This window comes from Python bivittatus, unplaced genomic scaffold (assembly GCF_059951505.1).
Source record: "Python bivittatus isolate LINGU-HERP-01145 unplaced genomic scaffold, Pbiv_v1 ctg000020_np1212, whole genome shotgun sequence".
Classification (NCBI taxonomy): Eukaryota; Metazoa; Chordata; class Lepidosauria; order Squamata; family Pythonidae; genus Python; species Python bivittatus.
This window is the reverse complement of record NW_028277030.1, coordinates 72,568,246-72,594,939: the sequence shown is the minus strand read 5'-3', so window position 1 is coordinate 72,594,939 and position 26,694 is coordinate 72,568,246. Positions and strand designations below refer to the sequence as shown.

Here is a 26,694-nt window from a genome sequence, read left to right as displayed (position 1 = left end):
AGTTGCAGATACCTCTCTTGATAAACAGATTTTGTAATGAGATTTGCAGTACTACTAAGCACCCTAAGGCGACTTTAAAATGCTTGAGAAAAGCTGAAATAACACAACTTATTAAAATCTCAAGCTTGTTTTTGTAGAAGTAATTTCCCTGTTTGAATTACAATGTTAGTGGAAACAGTATGATCTGTCAGTGAGAGTAACTATGATTATCAAATATATATCCCAGGAAGACACTATGCAAAAATAAAACAGTTTTAAACAGTGCATTTTCTGACATAGTATTACATTCATTTGTCAATGGTTAAGTTTACCTCAACAAACAGAGCCTCCAGCTATATTAACCAGCACTTCTAGTATTACCAAGCCCTGATTTTGCTCCCAGGAATGATGGTAAATTCATCATGAAGCAAAATACGAAGATTATCATCGGACAGAGGTACACACAAGGACAATGTCTTTAAAGAGCTGGCTGTACAACTATCCAGCGTTCTTCCTTGGTTGATCTAAAATGTACAGATAGGATCTGAATACAAACATGAGGTTTGTGGATTAAGATTAAGGAATGGAGAGGTTATGACAATTTGGAATCCTGTAGCGTGCCTCCCCTCCCTCATCCATATGCCATATTAGGCCTTGAAATATATTAGAGTGCATGAAAAAAGGTGGTATAATGGGAGTGCTACTTAGCATGGAGCCACTTCCTATGCCCCCAACATCTTCAAAATCTGCCAAGAGAATCCCACCTTTCAGAACTGATTCTTAGGGCATACTGGAAGGCTGTAGGCACCACCTTATCATATAAGCAAAACTCCATTCCCATGATGTTGGATTTCACCCTTCATCTGGATAGACTTACAATTTTCTTTCTTCTACCCATTTATGAAAATCTGTTCTTCTCTCCAACCTACAACTTCTCTGTATCTTGAAGTTGCTCTGTTTTATTTAACAATAAAGGGGAGAAATAGAATGGAATTTTCCCTCCAAGCTGGGTGAATGTAGACAGACTTCCCCACCTGGTACTTTCCCAGATGCGATGGAACCACATCTTTCAGAATACCCAGGCAGCATGATCCCAACACATCTGGAGAGCAGCTAGGAAATCTAATATTTAGAGAAAGAAAAAAGGGGCCTGATGCCTCATCTCCAGCCTTCACTGAAAATCATGGCAAGAGGACCTCTGTCTGAATGACACACATCTACACAGGAACACATGTACACAATCACGCAAAGCTGCTGCACTTCCTTTCAATTAGAAAAAAAAAAAAAGCCCCCCTCCCCCTCACAGAGCAGATCTTATAAAAGATATGTAAAATAAATGGAACAATACTCATAAAATAGCTATTACTATGGCAAAGCTTTTGTCAATAAGCCTCCAGAACTTTAAATGAGGAAAATGGCTTCACAAAATGATAGTCCAAATTTCCACAGTGTGGACACTGCTGAACGTTGCTGTATTCTGAGAAATACTGCATCCCAATACGTACATCTATAACAGGTTTCCCACAGTGTTTACAGTTCAGCCGGGCCTGTAAAAGGGGAGACAGACATAAAAGAGAACACAATTTCAAAAATCTTATAATTGGCTTTCACTGTCCACCAAACCCTATCATGCCTTAGTTTTTTTCCTCACTGAATACATCTTGTGATTAGCCAGGGAGGCCAATTCTTACTACGGTTTGTACTTGGGAAAGCTTACCTGAAAAACAAAATGGACGTAGGTCCCATCAATATCATGTGTCTGTAGAATCAGCTATTGAATCCGTTACCTAGACACGATTGCATTTTAAAGATGCCTGTATTTTACGCATAGATTTCCTCTCTAGGTATATCAGGCAAAAATGGAAAGCAAGGATTAAGCCTGGGAGGATTTGATAGCTTTTTATGCATCTTATCTTAAGGTCTGGCCAATAGGACACTGAAGTACTGAAACTGTAGCTTTTTGGGGGCATTTCCAAGAAAGGGAACAGCACTGCAACACCAGGTTTCACCTTTATCTCAATGCCCTATTGTAGGGGAGATGGGCGGGAGAGAAATCCAATAAATAAATAAAATAAATAAATAAAATAATTAAAGTGCTATCTTCTCCATATACAGCATATATGCAATTCCACTCTACATGCTTTTTAATGAAGACGTACAGGACACAAATCATTAGCTGCAGTGCTGGGCTTGTTCCTCATCACTGTGAATGGGAGCCAGGACTGAAGGAAGGGTGCTGTTGGCAGTGCATTTACAGGCTATGTGCTTTTGGAGAAGAAGCAACATCCACTAGAGGGTCATGAATGCATCCTCATCCATGGAATAGTGTCTAGACAGCTGTCACCACATCCTGAAGACTTGCCAAGACCAAACAAAATAATTTATTCAAGTATGAACTCTTCCATAATACTAACCTGACAACAAGGAGAGGCTGCTAGAATGTCATAAGTGTACATGGTTCCCAGCTGATGCCAACTTCCATCCCACCGAGATTTGCACTTTATGCAGATAATTTTGTGAACCCCTTCTAAACAGTCTACACAAACAGCATATAGGTGCATAAGCCTTCCTGTAGAGAAAGATTTTAGAAACAGAAGATTATATCAAATGTGTCACAGAACTTTAACACTTTAACAGAATTGTGAATGGAATTTTTATTAGAAACTGCAAAAAATGAAGCATGCATTCACCAAACTTTATGTTTGTAGCTACCTTCTGTCCAAAAACCATTACAGGGGAATGTCTGTTTTATTCAGAAGTTACATTCCTAACTACAAATGCAAATTATTCTTTAATTACTAGCCTAATCTAATGCTGACTCTTATTGACAGTCCACAGTCAATCAATAGTAGTTAGTTTCTAAATAGAGGATTGTTGGAGTTTAGGTTGTAAAATTTAGTCTTTAAAAATTCAAATTTGATTTTTAATTAAACTACAAATCAACTATATTAAAACTCATGATCAGTATGAATAGCTCATTTGTCACATCAGAATGGACAAGACAAGCATTCCAATTCCCAGTTCAACTATGAAGCTTAACAAATAACTTTAGAGAATTACTACTGTTTTACAGAGTTACTCTCAGCTGTATATCACATGCTTCAGAGGGGGGATGGGCTCTATGCTACTGTGAGTTCATAGCAGATTTTTGCTTCATGTGCAAAGCAAAAATACAGACCACAAGTTAATTAGGCGTCTCCACGTATATAATTTCCTTCAAGTTATTATTGCTACATATTTCATAAACTTGTACAGTTTATACAAGTGAATGAAATGAAATCATACATGATTATCCTTTTTTGGCAAAAGAGAATACAACATCACACAAGTTCTTTATGCAGAGAAGTCAGGAAAAACAGATTCTTCTCAACGGGAAATACTATAAAACAGGACCTTTTCAGACCACAAAGACCCTGCTATAACTGAATTTCAGGAAAGAGTTCAAACTGCTACAGATGAGTAAATTTGCACGCTCTGCATAGATTCCAGTGGGTAAGCAGGAAAGTGGAATTATATCTATAGCAACTCTGCTTAACTCATAATGTACAATATGGAAAAACAAACTTTCCATATATGTTTATAAGGGAAGTTTCCCATTTCATGCAGCTTTTCACCTGGAAAAATATTAGACAGTGTGAAAGAGCTGTCTCATCAGAGATGGATCGTGCCTGGGCCAATTTAGGTATTTATCTGGGTCTCATATGGTGTAATCCATAGTTTGCTTAGCTATTGTTGGAATAAATCACAGTTCACAGCGGCTTACAAGCCCCACTGGATTCATAAAACACACTACCGCATATATGCATTATATGGTTTGCTTGGTTTTAGCTTAATATTGTGTGAGCCCAATCACTTTATTCTAATCCTTACAGGACAACTAAGAACATGCTCATTATCCTCCCCCCTCTTCTTGTTTATAAATCATCTTCTCCATTTTTAACTTACAATAATTATGTTTTTTGGGTAAGCAATAGTAAATACTAATCTCTGAGCTAAGCTTGAATTAATTTTCAAAACCCTTTAAACTTCTCATTCCTTAACCCAGTTTATTCTCAACCAAGTTTCATGTGACATTCAAATCAAGGGAGCTATAGAAATTACCAAGTATAAAATGGAGGCGGGAATCATATGGAAGGGACAATGAAATGTGAGCCTACAGTATTTTTGTACTCTTCAAACTCTGATTTGTAGGGATATGGGAACTTTGAGACTGTCACTGTCCTCTGCCCCACAGCTGGGAAGGGTTATCGACCTCTATAGCCATGTAATATGAATATGTTCCAGTTCTTCACCTATTCCCACTCCTGCAATTTTTACTTCTCTTCCCTGCTAGGTAAGCTGAGAAACTATTTTACACATTATTTTTTTCCTTATATGTATGTGTAAAGCATTGGCAATTATTTTGGGAAATTTCTCAGGCTTCATTATTTTGCTTTTAGATCAAATTTTCCAGGTTTAAGAGTGATTAAAATGGCTTCTTAAAATTCATATTGAAGAAATGTTATGGCTATCAGATGTGGACAGCAAGCATTCAGATTACCACTAGATGAAAACAAAGAGAGATAACGTTCCAACTCTGCTGTCACCTTGTGGGAAACCAGATTTTTGCAGCCCAGATCTGGTAGCATTAAATTATGCTCATATGGGAATTTTTAAAGGACTGTTCAGGAATATGCATTTGGGAACTAAAGCCTATACACCCAGAAGCCCCAAAATCCATAATCAAGCAACTTCAAGGTGGCAAAATGAAAGACAGGAAATAATTGCTGCTGCTGCTGCATTGTTTATAAAGCCTCTCTTTCAAAGGAGCCAAAAATATACAGTATCACTAGTTTGGTTGTATCCAATGTAATACTGCAGAAAATGTAATAGTTTTGGCAACTACATAACTATCAGAAAAACTCATACAATTGCCACAAGGAAAAGTGTAATCTCAGTTGTGAAACAGCTTGTGGAATGAATTACATAATTGCATGTGCAAGAACTTGTGTATCTGTTGCACAAGCAGAATTAAATATTGGCCTGAACATTTCCACAAGGATAATTTTCCACTATCAGAATAACACAACTGGATTATGCCATCTTCACTGGGATATTTCTTTAAGGAAAACTCCAAGCAGGGTGTATGTTTCACTGAAAATTCTGCAGTACTCTTCTTAAAATATGACCACATCTAGAGACATGAACACAATGTTTTGACTCTAATAAACTGGCTACTGCAAATCAACAGCTGATAACAAGAAAATATGTGAACAGAATGGACTGATTTGCACCTTATATGTAGTCACCATATATCTCAGCAATGAACAAGCCCAGTCATGCAACTAGCACCTTTCACACTTGTTATGACCAAACTATGAGTGGCTATTTACAAGGAACTCTGACCACGCTTTGTTTTTAGTTTCTGTTTCTTGCTTTTCTTTTTTTAAAAAATACTGCTTTTAATCTACAGTATAAGCTTATTTTACACCTGAGCATTTGTTTTTCTGACTTATTACTAACCCAGAACAAAACATAAATTAAGCCTTCCACAGTTAATTAGCCAACTGTGCTAGTTTTGGCTACAATCCATATTATTACTGCTCTTCTTAGCCAAGAGCAGTAGACATAAAATAAAATTTAAAACTATTAAGTTGAACTAGTAACAATGCAAACATCAACCATAGAAAACCCTAAAACAAAACAAAATACAATCATTTAAAACAAAGATCATTTTGAAAAAAAAAATCGCAAAGACAGTGTGGTCCTGAAAGAGTTATTATGACTTACTGTGATGTTCAAATATAAAAATGTACATATCACACTAAACCCTAATATATATTATTTTTGGCATACTGAGATGTGTGCGCACTCCTACTTCGCAAACTATCATTTATGCAAAGGGTGGCCAGCCTTAATATTGTGGGAGTGCATAGGTTACAAAATGAGTAAGGCTAAGCTTTGGAGGAGGATCTGTGATGTCTATTTAGGACTTACCCTAGTTTTATGTTTTGCCATTTTAAAACAGTAAACTATGTTTTCAATTTTCAGCAGTGAAGACAACAAAGGAGGGATTTGAAATTGCACGCTGCCTCCTCTTGATTTATGGCTTAGCAATATGTGTGAACCAGAACACTTCAGCTCATTCAATGTGAACCCACCATCAATTTTGCCTCATTTATCTTCTGGTGGGTTGCACAGGGCTATGGATTTGCATTACAAGAATAAGACACAGTCAGTGATGGACTGTGCATTCTCCCCATTTTAGAAATCCCAAACTCTAAGCTATGTTTAATCTTAATTTTAGTTAGCAGAAATACATCACTTTTGTAAATTACAATGTTAGGTTGGCTTGTTTCCATTAACCATGTTTACAATTAACAAGCCAGATAATGCTTCACAACCACCTAAGAAAGGAAAATCAGAAGAGACCAAGACTCAATATGATTTCTTCTTGTAAAATATGGTTTAGCATCATGTCCAAAACAGTTCACCTTCAACTGTACTTTGTAATGAATTCCTTTTTTCATCATACAAATTATACATTAAATAACGGCAGAAAGATTAAGAACATATTTTTAAGACACAGTACAATGAAAATACATATAATTTCAAGTGAAGTATACATTTATCATTAGGGCAACTACAAAACTTTAACGATTTAATCACAACTTTATACTGATTTTATTAAAAACATAAAACTGCAAAAGTTTTAATTTTTTACACTAATCAGAATAATTCAATAAGGTTTTGTTTAAACTTCACTGAAAGTGACAGCATTTGATGTTCTCAGATCTATGCACAATTCAGGTAGCTTTTTAATGACATAATTTATGCAGCATTTCCTTAACTCTTCTCATCTAATCCTTTTCTTCCTCCAAACCCTGGACTGCATGTACCAACAATCTTAGAGAGCTTTCTAATCATAATATGCCTTTGTAACCTGACTGTTTTTGTCTCTACAAACTTCCATCAGAAAACTTTGTAACAGCAAGCTTCAATAATATAAAAGTAATATTACAGCTGGTCTGTACTGAAGCCTTCCCAGCTCTTCAATATATCAATGTTTCTTTCATCTATACATGCTAAAATTTGCAATGAAACATATATATATTATACCCAAACACATTAATCAAATCTCCAACATATGCTTCTTGGAAGCAAATGCAAAAGAAGATAATTTAGAATACAGAAAAAATACAGATATTTTCCCCCAGCAACTCTTCTTCTGCCTAAATTCTAAATGTATGCTTATAAATATAAGCACATTATGGACCAGAAAGATGTGGGCATCTGCCAAAAAGAAAACAAGTTAAATGTCCTAGAGTACTTTTTTACACAATTTCTCTGCTACACACATATTCTTTACTACAAGTGTATTTCTTCTCCCAAGCGTTTTTGCATAGAAGCGACAGCTGAAGTTTTATTAAGCTTTTATTATGCCCTGTTGTACTTACACTAACCTTCACCAATCTGAGCATCTTCAAGTTGTATGAATGTTTTCATACAAATATTTTTCAGCAATAGCCTTGCTGGCTGGGAATTTAGGAAACTGAAGTCCACACATCTGGAAACAGTGCACAGGATGGAAAAAAACTAATGTAGGAGCCTTTCTTCCCAAAAATGCAAGATATTAATAGAAATTATAAACTTCAATTATATCATTTAAGAAATGAAACAAGAATGAAAACAACCTGTACCTTGAAGGTGACAGGGAACATCATACTCAATTTCATCATGTCTTGATGGGCTAAGAAACAAGGTTCCATCCACCAGTGGAAATTGTTCAAATACAGGCAATGCTCTATGGCATAATGCACAGTTCACAACATTTCGATGACTGGCACTGAGCGCTGCAAGAATGAATTTCCGTAAATCTTCTCCTTGACCCACTTGGGCATCATCCTCCATACGGACATGGAAAGTGTTCAATTTATGCCTAGGTATGTGAGCAAGGAGTTCAGATAGATCAAGCCTTCTCAAAAATTGTACTGGAGCATCAAAATGTCCTGATCTATGTGCTTGTAGCCCAGATGTCCCATAATCAAAGTGAGCATTCCTAAACATGCCACTATTGGCCATATTCTTTCTATGAGGTTCTAGATGAATGGCGTTCTTCAAAAATTCTCCTAAGTATCGTGAAGAGCGGGGACCACTGAAATGGGTTGGGGCAAGAACCGAATAACCTGCTGGAGGGGACTGCCCAGGAGAACCACAGGGAGAACGGACTGCATAGCTACTGCCAGCAGTGCCTTTCTCTTGAGAGTTCTGCCTGTCCATTGAATGCCGTCGCTGGATATCATGGTTTAAACCTTTTTGTGGTTTGTTAGCAGATCTGCACTTTTTAAGATCTTCCGAAGACTCTGATGTTGATCTTCCACTGCTTTTTTCAGACACAGATTTCTTCTTCTTTTCATCTTGCATTCGTTTTACTTGGTACCAATCTGTGTCCTTCTTTAAATGGCCTTGCCCACATCGACAAGAACAAAAACGGAAGGCAAGATCATATCCTTTCTTGGTCCACATATTTTGCCGACACTGTTTCTCGTTCCAACTCCTCGCTCTTCCAATGCAATTAAATTGGGCCAAAATGCTGCTCTCCCATTCGTAAAAACACTGAAGATGCATCCAAGTGCTGTAGGGACAATGCTCATTGTTGCAAACAACTTTCTGGTAGTCATCTTTTTCTAGGTCAACAGGCCGTCCAAAGCTACATAACAGTGGTGTAGCACAAGGTGCTTCTGTGGGATGCAGAAGGGATAAACAGATCAGCTGTATGATACAAAATTCACTACTTGCAATCTTTATTTTAGTCTTCTACTGTATAGGAGAGCTATCCTAAATCACAATCCAGGAGTTCTATGTACACATGTAGTTCCATTTACATTTAAACTATGCTGTGAACTGAGAATCCATACTGTATATCACTAGCATTTCCCTTTATAAATGAGCAAAGTACCGTATTTTTCCTACTATAAGACGATACTTTTTTCTAAAATCCTTACCCTAAAAACTGAAGGGCGTCTTATTCAAGGAATTCAGCCGAGAATCGCGCAATTCCAAACTGCCCATACTTTGTTTCTGCAGAGAGGCTTCCTCCTATTGCTAGCCTCCAATCACGAGTGAAATAGCTTGTCTTCCAAACAGACTTCCTCCAATCATGAGCCTGATGTAACTGACGTCACCTGATGCTGAACAAACCAATTAGAGGAAGGCTGATTGCAGAGTCAAGCTATCTGCAGTTTCACTCATGCTTGAATGTAATCAGTTAAGCAAAAGAGCCTGGAAATAGAGCTGCAGAGAGACGGTTTGGACCTCCTCCCACCAAGTGTATCAGGTCAATGTTAACTAATTACTAAATAAAAATGTGTTCTGCACTATCTTTAAAATATTGATTTTTTAATTTTGGGCTGGAAAAGTGGGGGTCGTCTTGTACATGGGGGCGTCTTATTGTAGGAAAAATACGGTAAGCCAAATGAATTGACCCTTTATTTGGTTGCTTACAATACCTAAAAGCTCCAGAAGACACCGAGGCATATCATTCAGTATGTTTTGTTTAAAAGACCAAGTTTGGATTTAATGTCATCTGCTTATTTCTTTAGTTTGTTACTTACAAAATGGATCAGCCATCTTACTATAAAGTCTTCAGAGCAAATAATAAAAAGAATATAAATTAGAATATTGTTTTCATTTAACAGCAACAAAATATTTAGCATATTGTTGCCTAGATATCTCCAAATTTTTAAGAAAACAGTACACAGACCTGATCTTATTTCTAGAAATTGCAAGTTTATATCATTTTTCAGTATTAAGCCAAAAATTAGCCATATGTGTCATTAATTTAAAATTAATATTTTATATTATGAAGTTATTAAATTCGGTTGTGATGTGGATGATTCAAAGAATATTAATTTGCTTTTAATTAAGGCAAGCCTGCCAACATGTAAAAATCTTTCAAAGCTGTATTTCTTTTAAAAAGTTTTGTATTCCAGTGTCAAAATTCAAATGGTCTTTGATGTATTTGAAGAACTTCAATAACTACTATGGTTGAGAAACACACCTTCTGATTAACAAAGATTTCTAACCCTGAAGCCGTAGTAGGTTAGCTTTTGGGAATTTAAACCTCATATGGAGAAAGAGATATATTTAGACAGAATATTAGGCTACAATTAGGGCTAAATATCTAGTCCTAATTATAATTAGGCTATAATTAAGGCTAAATATCTAGCCCTAATATTTGGGAGTATAACCAGTTCTCTCAAACCCCAAAACAAGAACACAATACCTGAAATCCCACAAGGACCAATTTAAGAAAGCATAGATTTCTGGTAACAATATGTGAAGACCAGAACAATAAAATGAGAATCAATTTTCCACTTATACTTAGAACGTTTTGATCTGAAAACACAGATTTTATTTTCTTATACTTAATTGCTAGTGAATTTCATGACAATAATGACCAAGAACAAATAATTGCCTACACAAGATATTGTGAGGCAACTGAATCTAAAGTAATAATGAATCCTCCTTTCATATGTTTTTGACTGGAAAGAAAGATTTTCCTCTCAAGCACTGAAACAACATCATTATAAATATATTTTAAAAAAACAGAGGTGCAAGAATAAAGTCTTATTTGATAACAACTGGAATAGTGACAGAGACTGGACCATTACATTATAATCTCATTTATATATTATGATTGGAATAGAATTCTTTATTAAGATCAAAAGATACTGGCCTGCACTGGAGTTATATAAGTTAATCAAAATCAACTGCCATCAGTGAAGTCAAATGCAAGAGAAAAGTCAACCATGCAACATAGAATTTTTATTTCCTTTGCAAGACACGCTTATTAACCCACTGAGCCAATGTGAAACAATGATCTAATGAAGAACATTCAAGTCTAAAATGAGTTTTTCTTCCAAAATATCATTTTGGATAGCCATCCTCTAGTTTTAAGACATAAATGGGAAGAATACAATACTTATCTTACCCTTCAGAAAGCTAGCCAGATAAATTAAGGTATTTAACATCTTTAGAATGATTAAAATCTGCCGTTCAGCATTAATATGTTTAGCCAGACAACTGCCTACTTTAATGATTAAAATTAACTGCTTGTAAAATAAGATATCCCATTTATAGAATTAACTGGTCCTCATTGCTCTCTCATACATAAACCATTCACAAAGAAAAGTATACAAGGACACACAAACTTCCTTTCTTCCAACAGAAACAGTAAAAAGGGAGAAGAAAAGACAAGACAAGAAAAACAGTATGAAAATATGGAAGGGGAAAAGTAGTTCCACTGGAAGGTAAGATAAGGAACAGGTAACTAGACAGAGAAGAAGAAAAAATGGAAACCCTGCTTAGCCATTACAAGTAAGGCATTATAAAAAGCTATGTAGCAAGTTAATTTCACTTGCCACATAGCTCCTCCCAAGCAATAGCTAGTCAGAGTCATTTTCAAAGGCAGGTAATCTGTAATCATTCGCACCATCTTCATATACCTTCCACTTCCTCTTTCTTATCAGAAGTCTATGGAACATTTAAATACCAGCCCAATAACAAAGCTTCTCCTAGGGGCTTATTAACAGCAGAATTATTAGTAAGTTTCTTTGAAGAAGACCTGAAGCCAAGAGCCAGTGCTTCCAAGATCCATTATCAGGAGGAATACCTGGCCGGGATAAATTACCTAAAACAAATAAACATTCTCATTTCAAATTGCTTGCTCCCTCCTTCTAATCCAGACACTTTCTTTCGCTCAGGGCATGCTTGTATATGATCTGAAGGTTCCTCAATTATTGACAGTGCAGTCAGGACAACTGGTGCATTCGGCCCTGCTGGTTCCCACTGAGAGGCTTCTAAATCCTCCACCCACAACCCTATTGCACACAACTCCTGGGAAAAGCTACCTCCCATTATTTCCCAGTGAAGTCCCTCTGTCCTGGTTCACTCAGGAGGTAGCAAGTGAAAATCCTTCTCCCATCAGTACCTTTAGTAAGTGTCACTGATCCATTAAGAATTCAAGTCTCTATACACATATCCAGGTTAAAGGAAATTAAAAAACACAGACAAAAAAGGAGAAAGAAAGAAAAAGAATAAATGAACAAGTATAATGTTTTTGACTCATTTATTTAATTGGGCTCTCTTTATCTAGTTTTAGGATTTGTGTGAACAATAGATCAAGTTTTAGGTCATATTTATGCAGAAATATTGAAAATTCAAAAGGGTTCAGAAACTTTCAAGCAGCACTGTAATTATGAAGTAATTCCACTTGCAGCATATTGTAGATGGGGGAAAAAGAGGCAAGCTCTACAATCTCACCAACCACCCAGTGTGGGAAGTATTGGAGCTTTTGTCCAACATATTTTGAGGGCTGCTGGATGGAGAATCTTCTTTAAGAGTTCAGTTTGCAACTATTCACTGACCATCAAAGTAAACTTCAGTCAATTTCAGTACTATCAGTTTATTTCAGTGAACTGTGTAAATTTCAAACTTTCAAGTGTTCATGTTCAATTCTATAAATTGTTGCCACTTGCCCTTTGCAATTTTAAAAGTTGCAATAATTGTTAAAATCAGTTGGAATCATCATATTCCTAAAATTTACTATAGGGGAGCAGTTATTACCTGGTAATAGTCTGCTTGTCTCTTAGTCTCCAGCCATTGCCTTTCCATAATCTGTAATTATATAGAACACAGCAGCAAGACCCCATTCCACTAATACCTTGATTCTGACAAAGGGATACCAAAAATTGTCCAGTCTATTATTACCTGAACAAGAACAGAAGCACAGTCTCATTACAGGTTGACTTCATCTGTTTATCCCCTATTAAAAAATGGCCATCTATGTGATATACAACATGGCCTACAATCACACCCAATATATAATCCCTGAATAATCATATAAGAGGAAATGAATGTTAAAGAGAAAAATTAAAACAGTAGCAAAAGGAAGGGGGAAAGACTGCAAAAGTAGCCCAGCCATACACACACAAAAAGAAAAGCTAATAGATATTCAGAGACTTATAATACAAATTTTGGGAACATTCAGCTCTAGTAACCAGAACCTCAGTCAAATCTATGTACAGCAGCCACACACTGAAGCACAACATTGACACAAAAATGGCAAATGAGTAATAGTCACTAGATGTCAAATTAGGTAAAGCATACTACAGAACTTGACACAGCAAAGTTTTGAATTGGTATCTGAACTGGGTTTTTTTCGGAACACTGATGTTATCACAGCCAAGCCCACTTCAACTAGCATGCCTTCATCAAGTCACTCAGCAGAGTCGAAATGGGCTGGCACTTGCCTTAGAGTTCTAAAAGGAAATTAGATGTCCTTGAAAAGACAATTAATCTCAAAATGTTTGCTTCAGAAGAGTTCACAAATAGAAGCTTATTAAAAGACTCCCTAAACAGGACTTATTAAAATAAGCCAAGAGCTAAAGCCAACTATCTGAGTCATCTACATGCCTCTCCCATTTTCAGGGAGACATAAAACTTGTTCTTCTCTGTTTTCTAAGCCATAGATACAGAACCTGTACCTCCCCAAATGTTTCTGAATTGTATCTTTCCACAACTATAGCCAGCCTGGCCAGTGATGAGGGGTAATAAGCTCAACAACATCGGCAAAGCTACTGCTTCTTCCCTTCTGCTTAGTGATTAGTCATCAAACCATTTAAATACTGCTCAACTTCTTTATTTGTCTTTTCCTTTAAAGAATTACCAAAGGAAATCAATGCAAGAATACATGTTAGCATTGAGGTTCTCACACCAGAGGTAGTCAGTCCTGAGGCACCTATGTACACATCCATTTATCAATACTACTCAGTGAGGAGGAGGACTGGGGAAATTCTACCACTAAGAACATTAGACTTCTGCTTTCTTTATAAATCAAATGCTATCAAGCACCAGGTCCCTTCACTACACCCAAGCCAAGATATCTGTGCTGCTTAGATCTAAGTCATCTTCTCCAATCAGAAGAGTAGGACCACTACAGCTCCATCTGGACCATAGTATATGCTAAGTTCTTAGTCCATTCAGTCATTTTCCTCACATATCCACTCTAGCCATCAAGATTAATTCTTCCCCTACCATAATCTCTTTCTACTTCCTATCCATGGGTACTGAAAACAAAACAAGATATCAAGACTTCATGGATTTCCTCTCATCAAATGACAGTCAGGTTTCAGGTTTGGATACAGTACTGAGATGGCACTTGTAGTCCTTGTCAGTGACCTATGCAGAGCAGAGATGCAACCATTTCTGCCCCTATAGATCTCTCTGGTGCTTTTGATTCCATCAACTATGGTATCCTTCTGGACTGGCTGCAGGGAGTTGATGTCAGCCCTTCAAGGTAGATCAGACTAGGAATCCAATGTCATGTAAGTCAGTACTACCTTTATTGTAAAGTTACAGTAACAGAATCTTATAAGTCTGAATGTACTCCCCTACCCACGTTTATCTTCATGAGAACTAGGGAGGGTCTTGTCTTTACTCAGTTTACATTCCTGCCCCAGACTCAGTTCTCTTTTATCTGACTGTTGTCTTGGTAGTGGCTCTTCCTCCTGTCCATCAAGGCCATTCCCTCTGCCATCTACAGTAGGCAGAACAGTATTACTATAGTTCTCCTTTTTGCACAGCCAGTTCCAGTGGATGTTTCTGGGGGGAGAGAGACCAAACCCAAAGCCTCTGATTTATGGGGTGTCTCAGAGCTTGAAGCTCTGACCACTGGGAGACATCTTCCATTGGTTCAGGGTCAGTATCATCAGTATGCTGATGATATTCAATTGTACATCTTGACTCCTGGCTAGCCAAACAATGTTGTCAAGGTCTTACCCTGTAGCCATTGGGGCCTGAACTGTGAAGAATAGCCTGAGATTCAACTCTAGCAAGACTAACTGGCTGTGGGTGCTTAGTCTTCCCAGTTCTGGGGACCTTTCAACCTTGATTCTGAATGCACTGCCCCACTTGGGACTAGTGCACAATCTGGGGGTCTTCCTGGATTCTCAACTCCCGTTTGAGGAGTAGCTGGTAGCTGTGGCCAGAAACACCTTTGCACAGGTTCAACTTTTGTCCCAGTTGTGCCTATTTCTGGTTTGAGAGGACCTCCTTATGGTCAGTCATGCTTTGGTCACCTCACCAGTGGACTATTGCAATAGCCTTACATGGAGCTGCCCTTTAGGATCACTCAGAAGCTACAGTTGGTCCAGAAAAAGTTAGCATAAGCACTGATGGACAAGCCTCACTACGCCAATGTAACACAGCTGCTATGAGTTGCACTGGTTGCAAGTTGGCTTCTGGGTACAATTCAAGGTGCCGGTTATTACCTATAAAGTTCTGCTTGGCGCAAGGCCCAGCAATTTCAGGGACCACCTGTCTCCTGCACTGTCGGCCCATGCTGTGTGTTCTAACATAGCCAGTTTGCTTCGAGTCCCATCAATTAAGCAATGCCATCTAGGGGGGCCCAGAAAGTAGAACTTCTCTGTCATAGCATCTACCTTTTAGAACAGCATCTAGCCAGAGATCCACCTTGGTTGTCTTTAAGTAATCTTTAAACCTTGTGTCGTTCCCCCCGCCCCACAAGGCCTTGGTTTAGGAGCTGGGTGGGCCCCCTTTGAGTCAGGAGTGATATGGGTAGAGGTTATGCTATCCCTCAGGTAAAGGTTGTTTTTATACAATGTTGTTTCTTTTCATTTGTAAAGCCACCCAGAGTCATTTTGGAACTGGGCAGACTAGACATTCAACAAAGGAATAAACAAAGAAACAGCAAATGCATCCAACATGGTGACATAGATGCAATTCAGCTGCTACATTAAACACTCTTTTCATACACCCATATCATAGTTTAGGTTCCCAAATGTACGTCCTGGCAATGCACAGTTCAGGGTAGTTGTGCCTTCAGTTTTTGTCTTTTCATCCCTCAGCTTCACAAATTCATTCCTATCCACACAACAGTTATGAGAGGCAATTCTGTGCAGTATCTAAATACAATGTATTCTCATTCTCTTTTTTTCAGGAGAAAAATGTATTTTTGCCACAAACACCAAAACAGATAGGCAGGAGAATGCCTATGTTTGTGTGCTAGGTCACATTTGGTAGGTAGGCTTGGTGCTATACTTCAAACGGAGCCAATAACTAAAATGTATTTTATATTTAAATTAAATAAAACAATAGTGATTATTCCATATGTATTTACCATATATACTCATCGATAAGACAAGAATTTTAGGTGTCAAAATACACCCCAAAAATTGAGTTTTGCTTATCCGCAGATGGCCTTATCTGCAAGTATATACGGTAGGTTTTTCCCTCAGCCTTTTTAAAGTACCCATATATCCCATTTATTTTTGCATATAAGCCCATCCACGGATAAACAGATCCCCAAATTTTTAACCAAAATACCATGAAAAATGTGCCACTCACAGATAAGCCAACTGTGAAAATTAAAACATACGAAAATTGTGAGGGTTGGCTTATCCGCTGGTAGCGCATTTTCCATGGTATTTTAGTTAAAAATTTGAGGATCAGCTTATCTGTGGATGAGTTTATATGTGAGTATATTCATTAATCATTTTCTTCTTCCATCAGGCAAACAATTGCAAAATTGGTAGCTACTTTTGGAGAGGCTCTGGCTAGACATTCAAAGCTTTTGTGGACACAAAGTATGCCCTGTGGCTACAAGCTATGTACCTCTACCCTAGAAAACCATTCCACTGTTGAACCTAATGTCTAGAGTAGCTCTCCGAGTTTATTTTCCAAAGGGTGGAAACACAATCCAACCAACTTCCTGTTCTCTATGATACATTTCAGGAAATGCATAAACCACTTCTGAAATGCCAAGGTCAATCTGTTCCAAGGAAAAGTACAATATTCAGAGCTGAGCCACTCCATTTTACACAAAATAGTTTTGTGGCCAAATTGAAAGTAGATTGTTTTGATTTCAATATCATGAAATTAACACTAAGACTTGATCTGTCAAGATAATAGGGAACAAACAGAACAGAAAGAACAGGGTACAGGTGGTCCACTAGCACAAACTAACTTTTGCACATGGGATTACATGCCATTCTGCTCATATACACAATCTGATGGTCAAGCCCACTTGCATAATGGCAGAGTTACATAAGTCGGTGCTTACATAACTTGGGGATTGCCTGCATATTAAAGGTTGCAATAAAAATGTGTACAAATGATCATAATAAAATCAAATAATAATACAATGAATACTGAAAGCATGTTTTTGTGTGTTTTATACCAGGCAAACCTTGTGGGCCTGGGTTATTTCGTTGAAAAGCCAAGCAAACTTTAGTTTGATATTTTAAGTTTTGCAATATTGTGAAATAATTAGCAAGTCTTCACAAGCTAACTTTACTCCAAATTATCTCCAAGAACTAATCTGAACTTGCTGTTACAGCCATCTCAGAGGTTTGTACTACTTTTGAACTGTACATGAATATCTAGTTGATATGCCTGTGTATGCTTAAAAATTATTCTGAATAAGTTTTTTGGAACTCACATGAGCACTGCTGTTCATTAAAGTACATATGTCATTTATTTTTTCAGGCATTCACATGAGCCTGAAAATGATACCGTCTCTTTAAAATTGATGCAATTCAAAAAAAAAAAGACTTGTTCCAAATTGTTTCTGAAGCACACACATCTCTATTAGATGACATACTAGCTTTTCATATGCAGGGGAGCTTATGGGAAGGTGGGTTGGGAAGGGAAAATTAAGAGATTATAAACAGCCTAAAGTAGTAGGACTACACAATATGCAGGGAGCTGCACATATAAATTAGATTTTGGCTAATAAAACACAAAATCATAATTTCCAAATAAAGGAATTAAATCACACTATAACTTCATTCTCCTACAAACTACCTTTAGCAGGGACAAGTTAGAGTTTTTAGAAGTATGATCAATTAAATATGGAAAATCAATTACTCTTGAAAATAAATTCCTAGGTTTAAGAAATGTTAATTGTACAATATACCCTTACAGAAGTTGTAAGTAATACATTTCATAAAAAGCTAAATATTTGGGACAGCAACATTAAACAAGATAATAAAACTGATTGATCAAGCTTGTCTCTTATTAGTTAAACAGGTTGATGTACTGAAACTCTTATTCCAAACCTGATGTACTTGCTAGATATTCCTATCTACAACTCTCTGTCAAGTAATTAAACAGGATATAATTTATAGTTTACCTTCCAAGGGAACAGGTTTTTCAGATATTAAAAAAAATCTACTTGTAGAAAGAGACATGGCCAGAACATATTTTCCCATCTCCTCTGTAAACGTAATAGCTAAAAAAGGCACATTTTTTACTAAAAAAGTTTCTACCAAACCACAAACCATTTTTTAAAATACAAGTTCTGTTCTGCAAAAATATAGTAATTTCCTTAACATTCTGAGTCATGGAGATCAAGATATTTGGAAAAACAAATGGATTTCAATCTCCTCCTGATATGTTTTTAATGCATTTCCATTTCAAATATTTTCATGACAATATTTTTACACTTATTTTGTCTATTGTGAAACGTAGCAGCTTCTTGGAGCATGCAATCTGGAATCCTCAGGATTCTACCAAGAGTCTGCAACGTCATACAAGTATTTTGATGACTTCCAGGTATTTTCCAGAGCCATGTTGGCCCCATCTCAGTATATCTTTTTCTATAAAATAACCCATAAAATTAAACAGAAAAAGTTCCAGTTATGTAAGAGCTGTTACAGTAACATATTTTCAAACTGAAAAGAGTTTGAGCACAGCTACTATAGTCAGTAACTACTAGAGGATTAGCAAAGAATTCTTGAGTCCCCCTGATTTTTACAAAAGTTAACAGTACATGGAAATTTAATATTTTTTACACCCTCTTTTTTTGTTTTTGTCAGTTAGTGGATAAGGTGCCAATGCCTTGGGAATATATCCTTACTAAGATGTAATAACAGTTATCCATACAGTATTAGACCTCACCCAAATGTGCTGAACTTCAGTAATCTGTCCTAAATTTAGTACAAAATATCAGATTGCTATATTTCATCAGTAGTGGGCATTGCACTGGAAGCTATTCTGAAGAGACTGCAGAATTTAAATTTTGTTTTGCTGTAAACAGAAGACTGTGTTTTCAGACACATCTCCTCTATTTCACCATAGTATGCAGGCTTCCTGGGAAGAAATGGCAGACTGAAGACGGCCCTGCTAAAAGCAGAGCCAGCAACCTCGGTGGAGTGAAGAGCCAGCAAGTAGACCGGCTCTTCATAATTCCTCTCTGGACAAGGAAAAGACTTGAGATTGCCCACAAGTGCCCCAGAGAGTTGCTTCTCACAAGAAGACCGCAAGACAGTGGTCTCCAGCAGGTTCAGAACTCTGGGAGACGAGGGAATAGCCATCTCGTTTGCTTGTTAACTGATTTTCAGCTATTAGGAACCTTTGCATCGACACGTTTTACAGCACTGGGTGAGTTTCCTTCAATCCTTAGCGAAATAAGTTTTAAATAACATTTAAGGACTTAAAAAAAACCTTTTGGAATAAACAGCAAAAGGGGGATTAACATTTTGATTTTGGAAAGTTACAAACGGACTAAGAGTCCAGATGGATTTGAAATAAGATTTTAGAATTCATTTTAAGAATCCTTCCTATGGGAAAATATTTTTGTTTTGAATTCTCTTAAAAATACATGACAGGATGAGACTTTAAAGGTTGGACACTAGAGGGAACCAGAAAGAACTAAAGATTACAATTAAAGGAGAAGAACACTTAAATTTGACTTACTAATGCAGAATGGAACAAAATATTTTATTGGAAAATATTTTGGAACAATAGACCCAGAAGTTAATTTTAAGAGTGTCTGCCATCATAGACTGTGTTTAAAAGATGTTATGGAAGAGGAACAAGCTTTACTGGAAAAGACTGAGACTGATGTGAAAGTGGATTTAAAAGTTACAGGCTATAAGAATGATATAGAAAAAGATGCTACACTGGACATACAAATGAAATTGGCTGATGTTTTAATAATTAAAAGGGATATACAAATAACAAACCAAAAAGTAAAGGAAAGAATGAATGGGGCCATGTATGGTGAGATTTTGAGTGAACACCTCCTTCCATCAGCAAGGGCATTGAAGATGAAACGTGGCTGGGTCTTTCAGCATGACAATGATCCCAAACACACCGCCCGGGCAACAAAGGAGTGGCTTCGTAAGAAGCATTTCAAGGTCCTGGAGTGGCCTAGCCAGTCTCCAGATCTCAACCCCATGGAAAACCTTTGGAGGGAGTTGAAAGTCCGTGTTGCCCAGCGACAGCCCCAAAACATACTGCTCTAGAGGAGATCTGCATGGAGGAATGGGCCAAAATACCAGCAACAGTGTGTGAAAACCTTGTGAAGACTGACAGAAAACGTCTGACCTCTGTCATTGCCAACAAAGGATATATAACAAAGTATTGAGATGAACTTTTGATATTGACCAAATACTTATTTTCCACCATGATTTGCAAATAAATTCTTTAAAAATCAGACAATGTGATTTTCTGGATTTCCCCCCCCCCCATTTTGTCTTTCATAGTTGAGGTATACCTATGATGAAAATTACAGGCCTCTCTCATCTTTTTAAGTGGGAGAACTTGCACAATTGGTGGTTGACTAAATACTTTTTTGCCCCAATGTATTTTGTTATCTCAGATAATCCTTAATGGACTTTTGTTGATCAGGACTGAACAATGAGGCTTTAAGGATTTGTTTACAGATATGAGATGAGATATGGGAAGAAGAGATCATTTGTTGTACTTTAAGAAAATGTGTTAAATTACTAAAATTGTTTATATTTGATGTGATGAAGGAGGAAGTCATTTCTTTACATATTTCTTTTCTTTCTCTTTACTATATTCTTCTTTCTTTTCTATTTTTCTTTCTATTTTCTTTTTCTTTTCTGCACTTTCTATTTTTTATTTTTTTATTTTTTTTATTTTGTATTAGTTTTTATCTTTTTAATTGTAATTTTTAATAAAATTGCTATAAAAATATTTCACTGTAGGATGCAGAGACAAAGCACATATTATTCCAAATTATTTGCCCAAGTATTTGTAGTGTTTTGCAATTTCCAGCAAGGAATTTGTATGAAATTAAGAATTCTCTGGTGAAAATTTCTCATAACAGTTTTCAAATACCAAAAAAAAAAAGCCTATTCTTGTGTTCTAAATGTCACACATATAAAACTGACCTGGCAGCTACCAAAAGAAAATAGGGTGCTCTTTCACACATACCAGTCCTTTTAACATTTCCTATTTACATTCTGTGCTCACAAATAGGCACTGAGTTTAAAAAGAAAAAAAATCACCAAGAAGCTAAAGCATTTGAAGGGCTCATAAAGTGGTTAATGTTTTTTTTTTCCCTTTTCCTATTTAACTTATTTCAGTGAAGGGAGTGCAGAGTGGGGAGGACAAAGTTGTTGTTTTTTTATTTTATTTTAGGTTGTAGGCAATGGCTGGTAGAGTGAGATGATGGCACAGCTGCAGCTAAGCTCTCCTGCCCTGCAAACTATCCTGTTGCAAATATAGAAGTCTTTCATCAGCAGTTTGTTCTGTCTTAAAAAAAAGAAATGGCTAGCCATTATAGCTCTGATATCTGAATAAAGCTGAGAGGGGCCACCCCTAACAGACACTAAGCTCAAAACTGTGCTGGATATGAAAGCTGCTAAGCGTGCACTTGAAGAACACAGTAATTTCAGAAAGATGTGGGGTTTTTAGTGAGGAAACACAAGCCACGCACATGAAGGAGACCCATCTCCTCAGTAAAGTAATGAAGACAGGTTTGAACATATGACACTTCCTGCCCAGCTGAGTCTGACTACTGAGACCCTAAGATTATCAGAGCACATTTTCAATCAAATAAAATACGCCGGCTGTGTTAAAACAAAAGTAGCAGATACACAATTTAGCCCGGGCGGGGGCGGGGGGGGGTTACTTCTTTGCCGTTTTCTGAACCTTTATTTGGGGTCACTTTTAAGTACAGTACAGTACGTTGGCATAGGCTCTATCCGTCTTCGTAAGGTTAAAAACTGATTTTGAAGGAGGAAGACGCTCCTGTTCAGTGTAATCTCACCGGTTCGCTTTCTGGACACGAACTGTGAGGACATAAATAGTTTCAGTTCCCCAGAAATTAGCTATCGGGGGGCGGGGAAAGGGAGATGAGGAAATCCGTCAGAATGTACAGAAACCACATGGTCTCGTCACTAAGTGCACCGTTTGGGGACCCGTGCCTGTGCAGCCGTCTTGGGGGCCACCATGTCCCTGCACAACCCTTTGAGGGGAAGGGGCACGTGGACCGGCAGGCTGGCTCTTTTCAGCCCGGCGAGCGTTCGAACTTCCACTCACGAGACCCGGCGGCAGGCCGCGCGCCCGCGCGCGCTTGCGGTCGAACTCAAGCCAAGAAAGAGAAGGGCCGCGCTTCCCTTTGGCTCATCTGCATGCTGGCCCGCTTGGCTTCTCCCATCCTAGGGCTGCTGCGCCATCGAAGGCCCGGCAGCTCCATTGCGAGCAGGGCGCCCGCAGCTCTGCCCATCCGCTAAAGCAGGGAGGAAAAAAGCCAGCGAGTGAAGTTTCGCGGCTGCACGCTGCACGACTGCTTCCTCGCTCTCCCTCGTCCATCCCGTCCCGCTTCTTCCTACCGTTTTTGGAGTCGCCCGAAGCTGAGCCCGTCGCTGCCGCCGCTCCCCCAGAGCCTCCTCCACCTCCGGCAGCCGCCACGGGCCCGCTTGCTCCGGCCGCAGCCACGGCGGCCAGGACTCCTCCGGCGCCCGCAGCTCCCGTCGTGGCCAGGGCTCCATTTTCCTGCTCGTCCCCGCTGCTGTTAGCGCGCTTGTTCTTCTTGCCCTTGTTACTCTTCTGGTTCGGCATCGCCAAGGGAGGAGGAGGAGGAGGAGGAGAGGAGGAGGAGCGGGTCGCAGCGGGAAGGCTGAGGAGGCGGCGGTGGCGGAGGCTCTTGGTGGCAGTGCTGCTGCCTCTGGTGCTGCTGCTGCTGCTACCCCCGCCGACCCCCGCCTATTGCAGCTCCATTGTCAGGCGGAGCAGCACACTCGTCCTTCTCTCACGCACCACGGCCCTGTCGCATGCACGCACGCACACACACAGGCGCGCATCCACAGACGCCTCGCCGCGGAAGAAATGCAAGCCACGGGAAAGGCGTGTCTCGCTTGTTTTGATTCTGCTGCTCCCTCGGCAATGCTCGGCTCCCCGCCCGCTTCCTCCTCCACCCCCTCTCTCGCCTGCCAGGCCTTGGCGACAGTGCTAAGCAAAGAGCAAGTGAAAGGAAGGGAGGAGGAAGGCGCGGCTCAGAGGCTGGACTTGCAACAGCAGCAAGGAGGCGCTTAGCCTCCCATTCGGACTTAGGAGAGCGCCTTTCTTCTCCTGGAGCTGTTGTTTTCAACTATGATTGGATTTCCTCCAGATGTGTACCAAGGCCAGGCCCAGCACAGGAATAAGCAAGGGAAGGGAGCCTGGGTAAGAACTCCTAATCCGATTAGTGGCTAATCTCTCAGTGTGGACGTTTCCGTTCTCTCGCCGTGACATGCGGTAAAGCACGTTGGGTTAGGCCGGAAGGTGAGTGCAGTTCGACCAGATCTCTACTTGTATGCGCGAGTGAGAGAGAGGCAGGCAGGCAGGCAGGCAGGCAGGCAGGCAGGCAAGCGCTGGCCACATCTCTACACAAGTTCAGACTAGAAGAATTCCTTTGGAATTCTACCCCATTCCGTTTGCCAGTGGAAACGGGCCAGCAACTGAAGTAAGGGGAAGGGAAGACCACAGTGAAAAGATAAGAAACCATGAGAAATGGACTAAGTGGAGTATTCATTAAAACACTTTCAAATAGAAGGAGCATGGAAGTTTAAGGATTGAAATTATATTTTTCAAATTGATTGATTACTGTATGTTATTATTTTTGAAATGCACATGTAATTGCAGCCTTACTTGGAAATTGATCTTAAATGTGCATGTATTAGCAATGCCACATTTCAACCTATCCATCCCTGTCATGCCATTTGGTGATGGTTTGGCAGTTGTGGGTGGGGCTCAGGAGAAAATAACTACCAAGTCTTTTCTTCATGCAAAGAATGGATTAAAATGGTTTTCCATAATAAAGCACAATCTTTGTAAGATCTGACTTGAGCTTAGCCCTGTTGAAAAGGAGCTGCAGGTTTGGCCATGAAATAACAGTGTTGCCCTGGCTCTATTTCTCAACATTATTCCAATATTTCTTTGAACTGTCAAGGGAGATATGTCATCTTCCTGTGTTTAAACCTTTCCAGAGATGCAATGCTGAGTTGTGCTTTGTATTTCTTTAACAAAAAAGGAACGCTGAGGTTGAGTTGGTGTTCTTTCAAAAGTATACAGTAGGCTGATATTTCAGTGTTCAGTGAGTGAGTGCAGTTCATCAGCTCTTCTGCCAGCAGCTATAAAGTCTTGTATAACATGTCTGGTGTGGGTCTTCCGGGCTGTGTGGCCGTGTTCTGGAAGTTTTGTTTCCTAACGTTTCGCCAGCACCCGTGACTGGCATCTTCAGAGTGCAGGAGCACAGACAGGAGCAGTTCTCTCTGTGCCCAGGGTGATGTGACCCTTTTGTGGTTATTTATAGAGATCTGAGGGGGGGGGTTGAGGGGGGAGATTGGGGGTGTGTGGGTGGGGTTGGGTTACTGAGTGGCTGCTTTTTTTGGTGTCAGCATCTGTGTGTATCTTGTATAACACCTTGTAGTTTAGGCATGGATCTGTCTATCTATCTATCTATCTATCTATCTATCTATCTATCTATCTATCTATCTATCACATTTATATGGCTGCCCATCTCACACAAAGTGACTCTGGACAATGTACAATAAAATCAACAAAACATTCTACAAAACCAAATTAAAAATCAATTAAACATAAAAACAAGATCACAAGAGGGGAATGCATCAAGATGTTACATGTGATGCAACCAAAATATCTATCTGAATGCAGGGCAGCAGCCCACAATGTTGAATAAACCATCTGTTTCTGGTGTCTAATTAGATAATAAGTTTATATAAGAACTCTAAATCCTGACTTGGGTAGTTTCAAGAACCTTAATCTTTTGCTTTTCATCAAGCTATTTCAATTCAGACTGGGGGTTTTGTTGTCGTTTATTTCACAAATATGGCAGGAAACCTGTTTGCTTTTATAGTTAATTTGAGATTCATTTATGGATTTGCATGGACTGTTTGCATGGTCAGTTTCCAAAACTTACCAGGAAATATATCTGCAGCTTCAAGAAAAGTGCTTGTGGGGAGGGGGAATTGTCAGATACATTTATTACCAAAGCTCTGATCAAATCTGGTATCTCCTGCACTTCTTTTAAAGTTTAAAAAAAGATGAGCTCCATCATGCATGGCTGAGCAATCGGTCTTTAAAAGAATGGAGAGGGATAAGCCTAGTGAACCATATCTGGCCTGAGTTACTAATGAATTGGGGACCATGTTTATATCTTTCTCAATGAAATAATGAATTTAATTTATACGGTCACCCATCAGTACATGGCTCTGAGGGGCTAACAATAATTAAAAACAGAATAAAAGCAATATAACAATGTTTTAAATAACATAACTAGCAGCTGGGAAAAATAACAACAGCACAGTTGGTAATCATTCGTACAGCCCAGCATCGGGGTCATCCACACCAGCAGGGCCCCAGGCTCAATGACAAAACCAGGTCTTTAAGGTCTTGGGAAAGCCAGCAGGGTCAGGGTGATCTCTGGAGTCAGTCTGATCTCTGGGGGAGTGACAGCCCATTTGCCATGCAACAGGCACCCATGACTGCCCACACCACTGCATTCTACACTAGCTAAAGCTTCCAAATACACTTCAACAGCAACCTCATGTAGAGCTTGTTGCAGTAATCCAACTGGGAGGTAACTAAGGCATGAGTGACTATTAGCAGGACCTCCTGGTCCAGGAAGGGGAGCAATTGGTGCACAACATGAAGCTGCGCAAAGGCCCTCCTGTCATACCTGCCACCTGATTTTCAAGCAGGTGCCCTAAATCCAGAAGGACCCCCAAATTGTGGACAGGTTCTGCCTGGGGCAGTGCAGTCCCATCCAGAACAAGACATGGAAGGTCCTTGGAATCCGGGCATCCTAAAACCCAGAGTCAGCTGAGTAGTTCTGATTGTTTATGCAATAAATTCAGACCAGAATGGCTTTTGGTACACTCAAATATTGTCAGAAGCATGCCAAAATTCTGTACGTATTATCATCATCAGGTGCACATCCTCTAGAATGCAATAGAAACTTAGCTCCATTAAGTTTAATGGAGTTTACTCCCAGATACAAGAGTGAAAATTTTATATACTAATATGTGATGTATTTAATCTTTGGTGGCTTTTTCACAGATGAAAATCATATTCCATGTTAGGAATCATAAGGTTATACAGTAATTAACAGATACCTTAATTGACTCTAAGGGTCTCTATTTTCACAATAGACGTCTTTCTTGATTTGGCCTGGGACCATTGCTTAAAGATTTCTTGAGCCAAATATTCCCAACCTCTTTACAGCTTCTTGGTCTAGGACATATGCAAAGAAGAGGTATTTAATATTGTGACAGGTTTAAATTCCCTTACCTCTCATTCTAATTCAATTTTTAAAAAACTCACTGGTTTGTTTTAAAAAAATGAGACATCTGATTATTATTGTAGCCATTTTTGAAAAACATACGAACAGAAATGCAC

General features: G+C 38.8%; 1 protein-coding gene across 1 annotated transcript; it reads right to left on the bottom strand.

Moving 5' to 3' along the window:
- Positions 1-1,253: 1,253 nt before the first annotated feature.
- Positions 1,254-23,037, bottom strand: HECA (HECA ribonucleoprotein granule regulator). Its single transcript, XM_007423526.3, has 4 exons — positions 22,629-23,037; positions 7,659-8,699; positions 2,394-2,548; positions 1,254-1,526 (listed from the first exon to the last, which is right to left on the bottom strand). The coding sequence occupies exons 1-4, from the start codon at positions 22,855-22,857 to the stop codon at positions 1,362-1,364; spliced, it is 1,590 nt and encodes a 529-aa protein (XP_007423588.2). The 5' UTR covers positions 22,858-23,037; the 3' UTR covers positions 1,254-1,361.
- Between the last annotated feature and the right edge of the window lie 3,657 nt (positions 23,038-26,694).

Excerpts from the sequence above, each read along its gene's own strand:
- HECA (XM_007423526.3), bottom strand. The coding sequence starts at position 22,857 with ATGCCGAACCAGAAGAGTAACAAGGGCAAGAAGAACAAGCGCGCTAAC. Across the intron at positions 8,700-22,628 it reads TTCGGGCGACTCCAAAAACG|AAGCACCTTGTGCTACACCA; the intron begins GTAGGAAGAAGC and ends TGCATCCCACAG. Across the intron at positions 1,527-2,393 it reads CAGCCTCTCCTTGTTGTCAG|GCCCGGCTGAACTGTAAACA; the intron begins GTTAGTATTATG and ends CCCCTTTTACAG.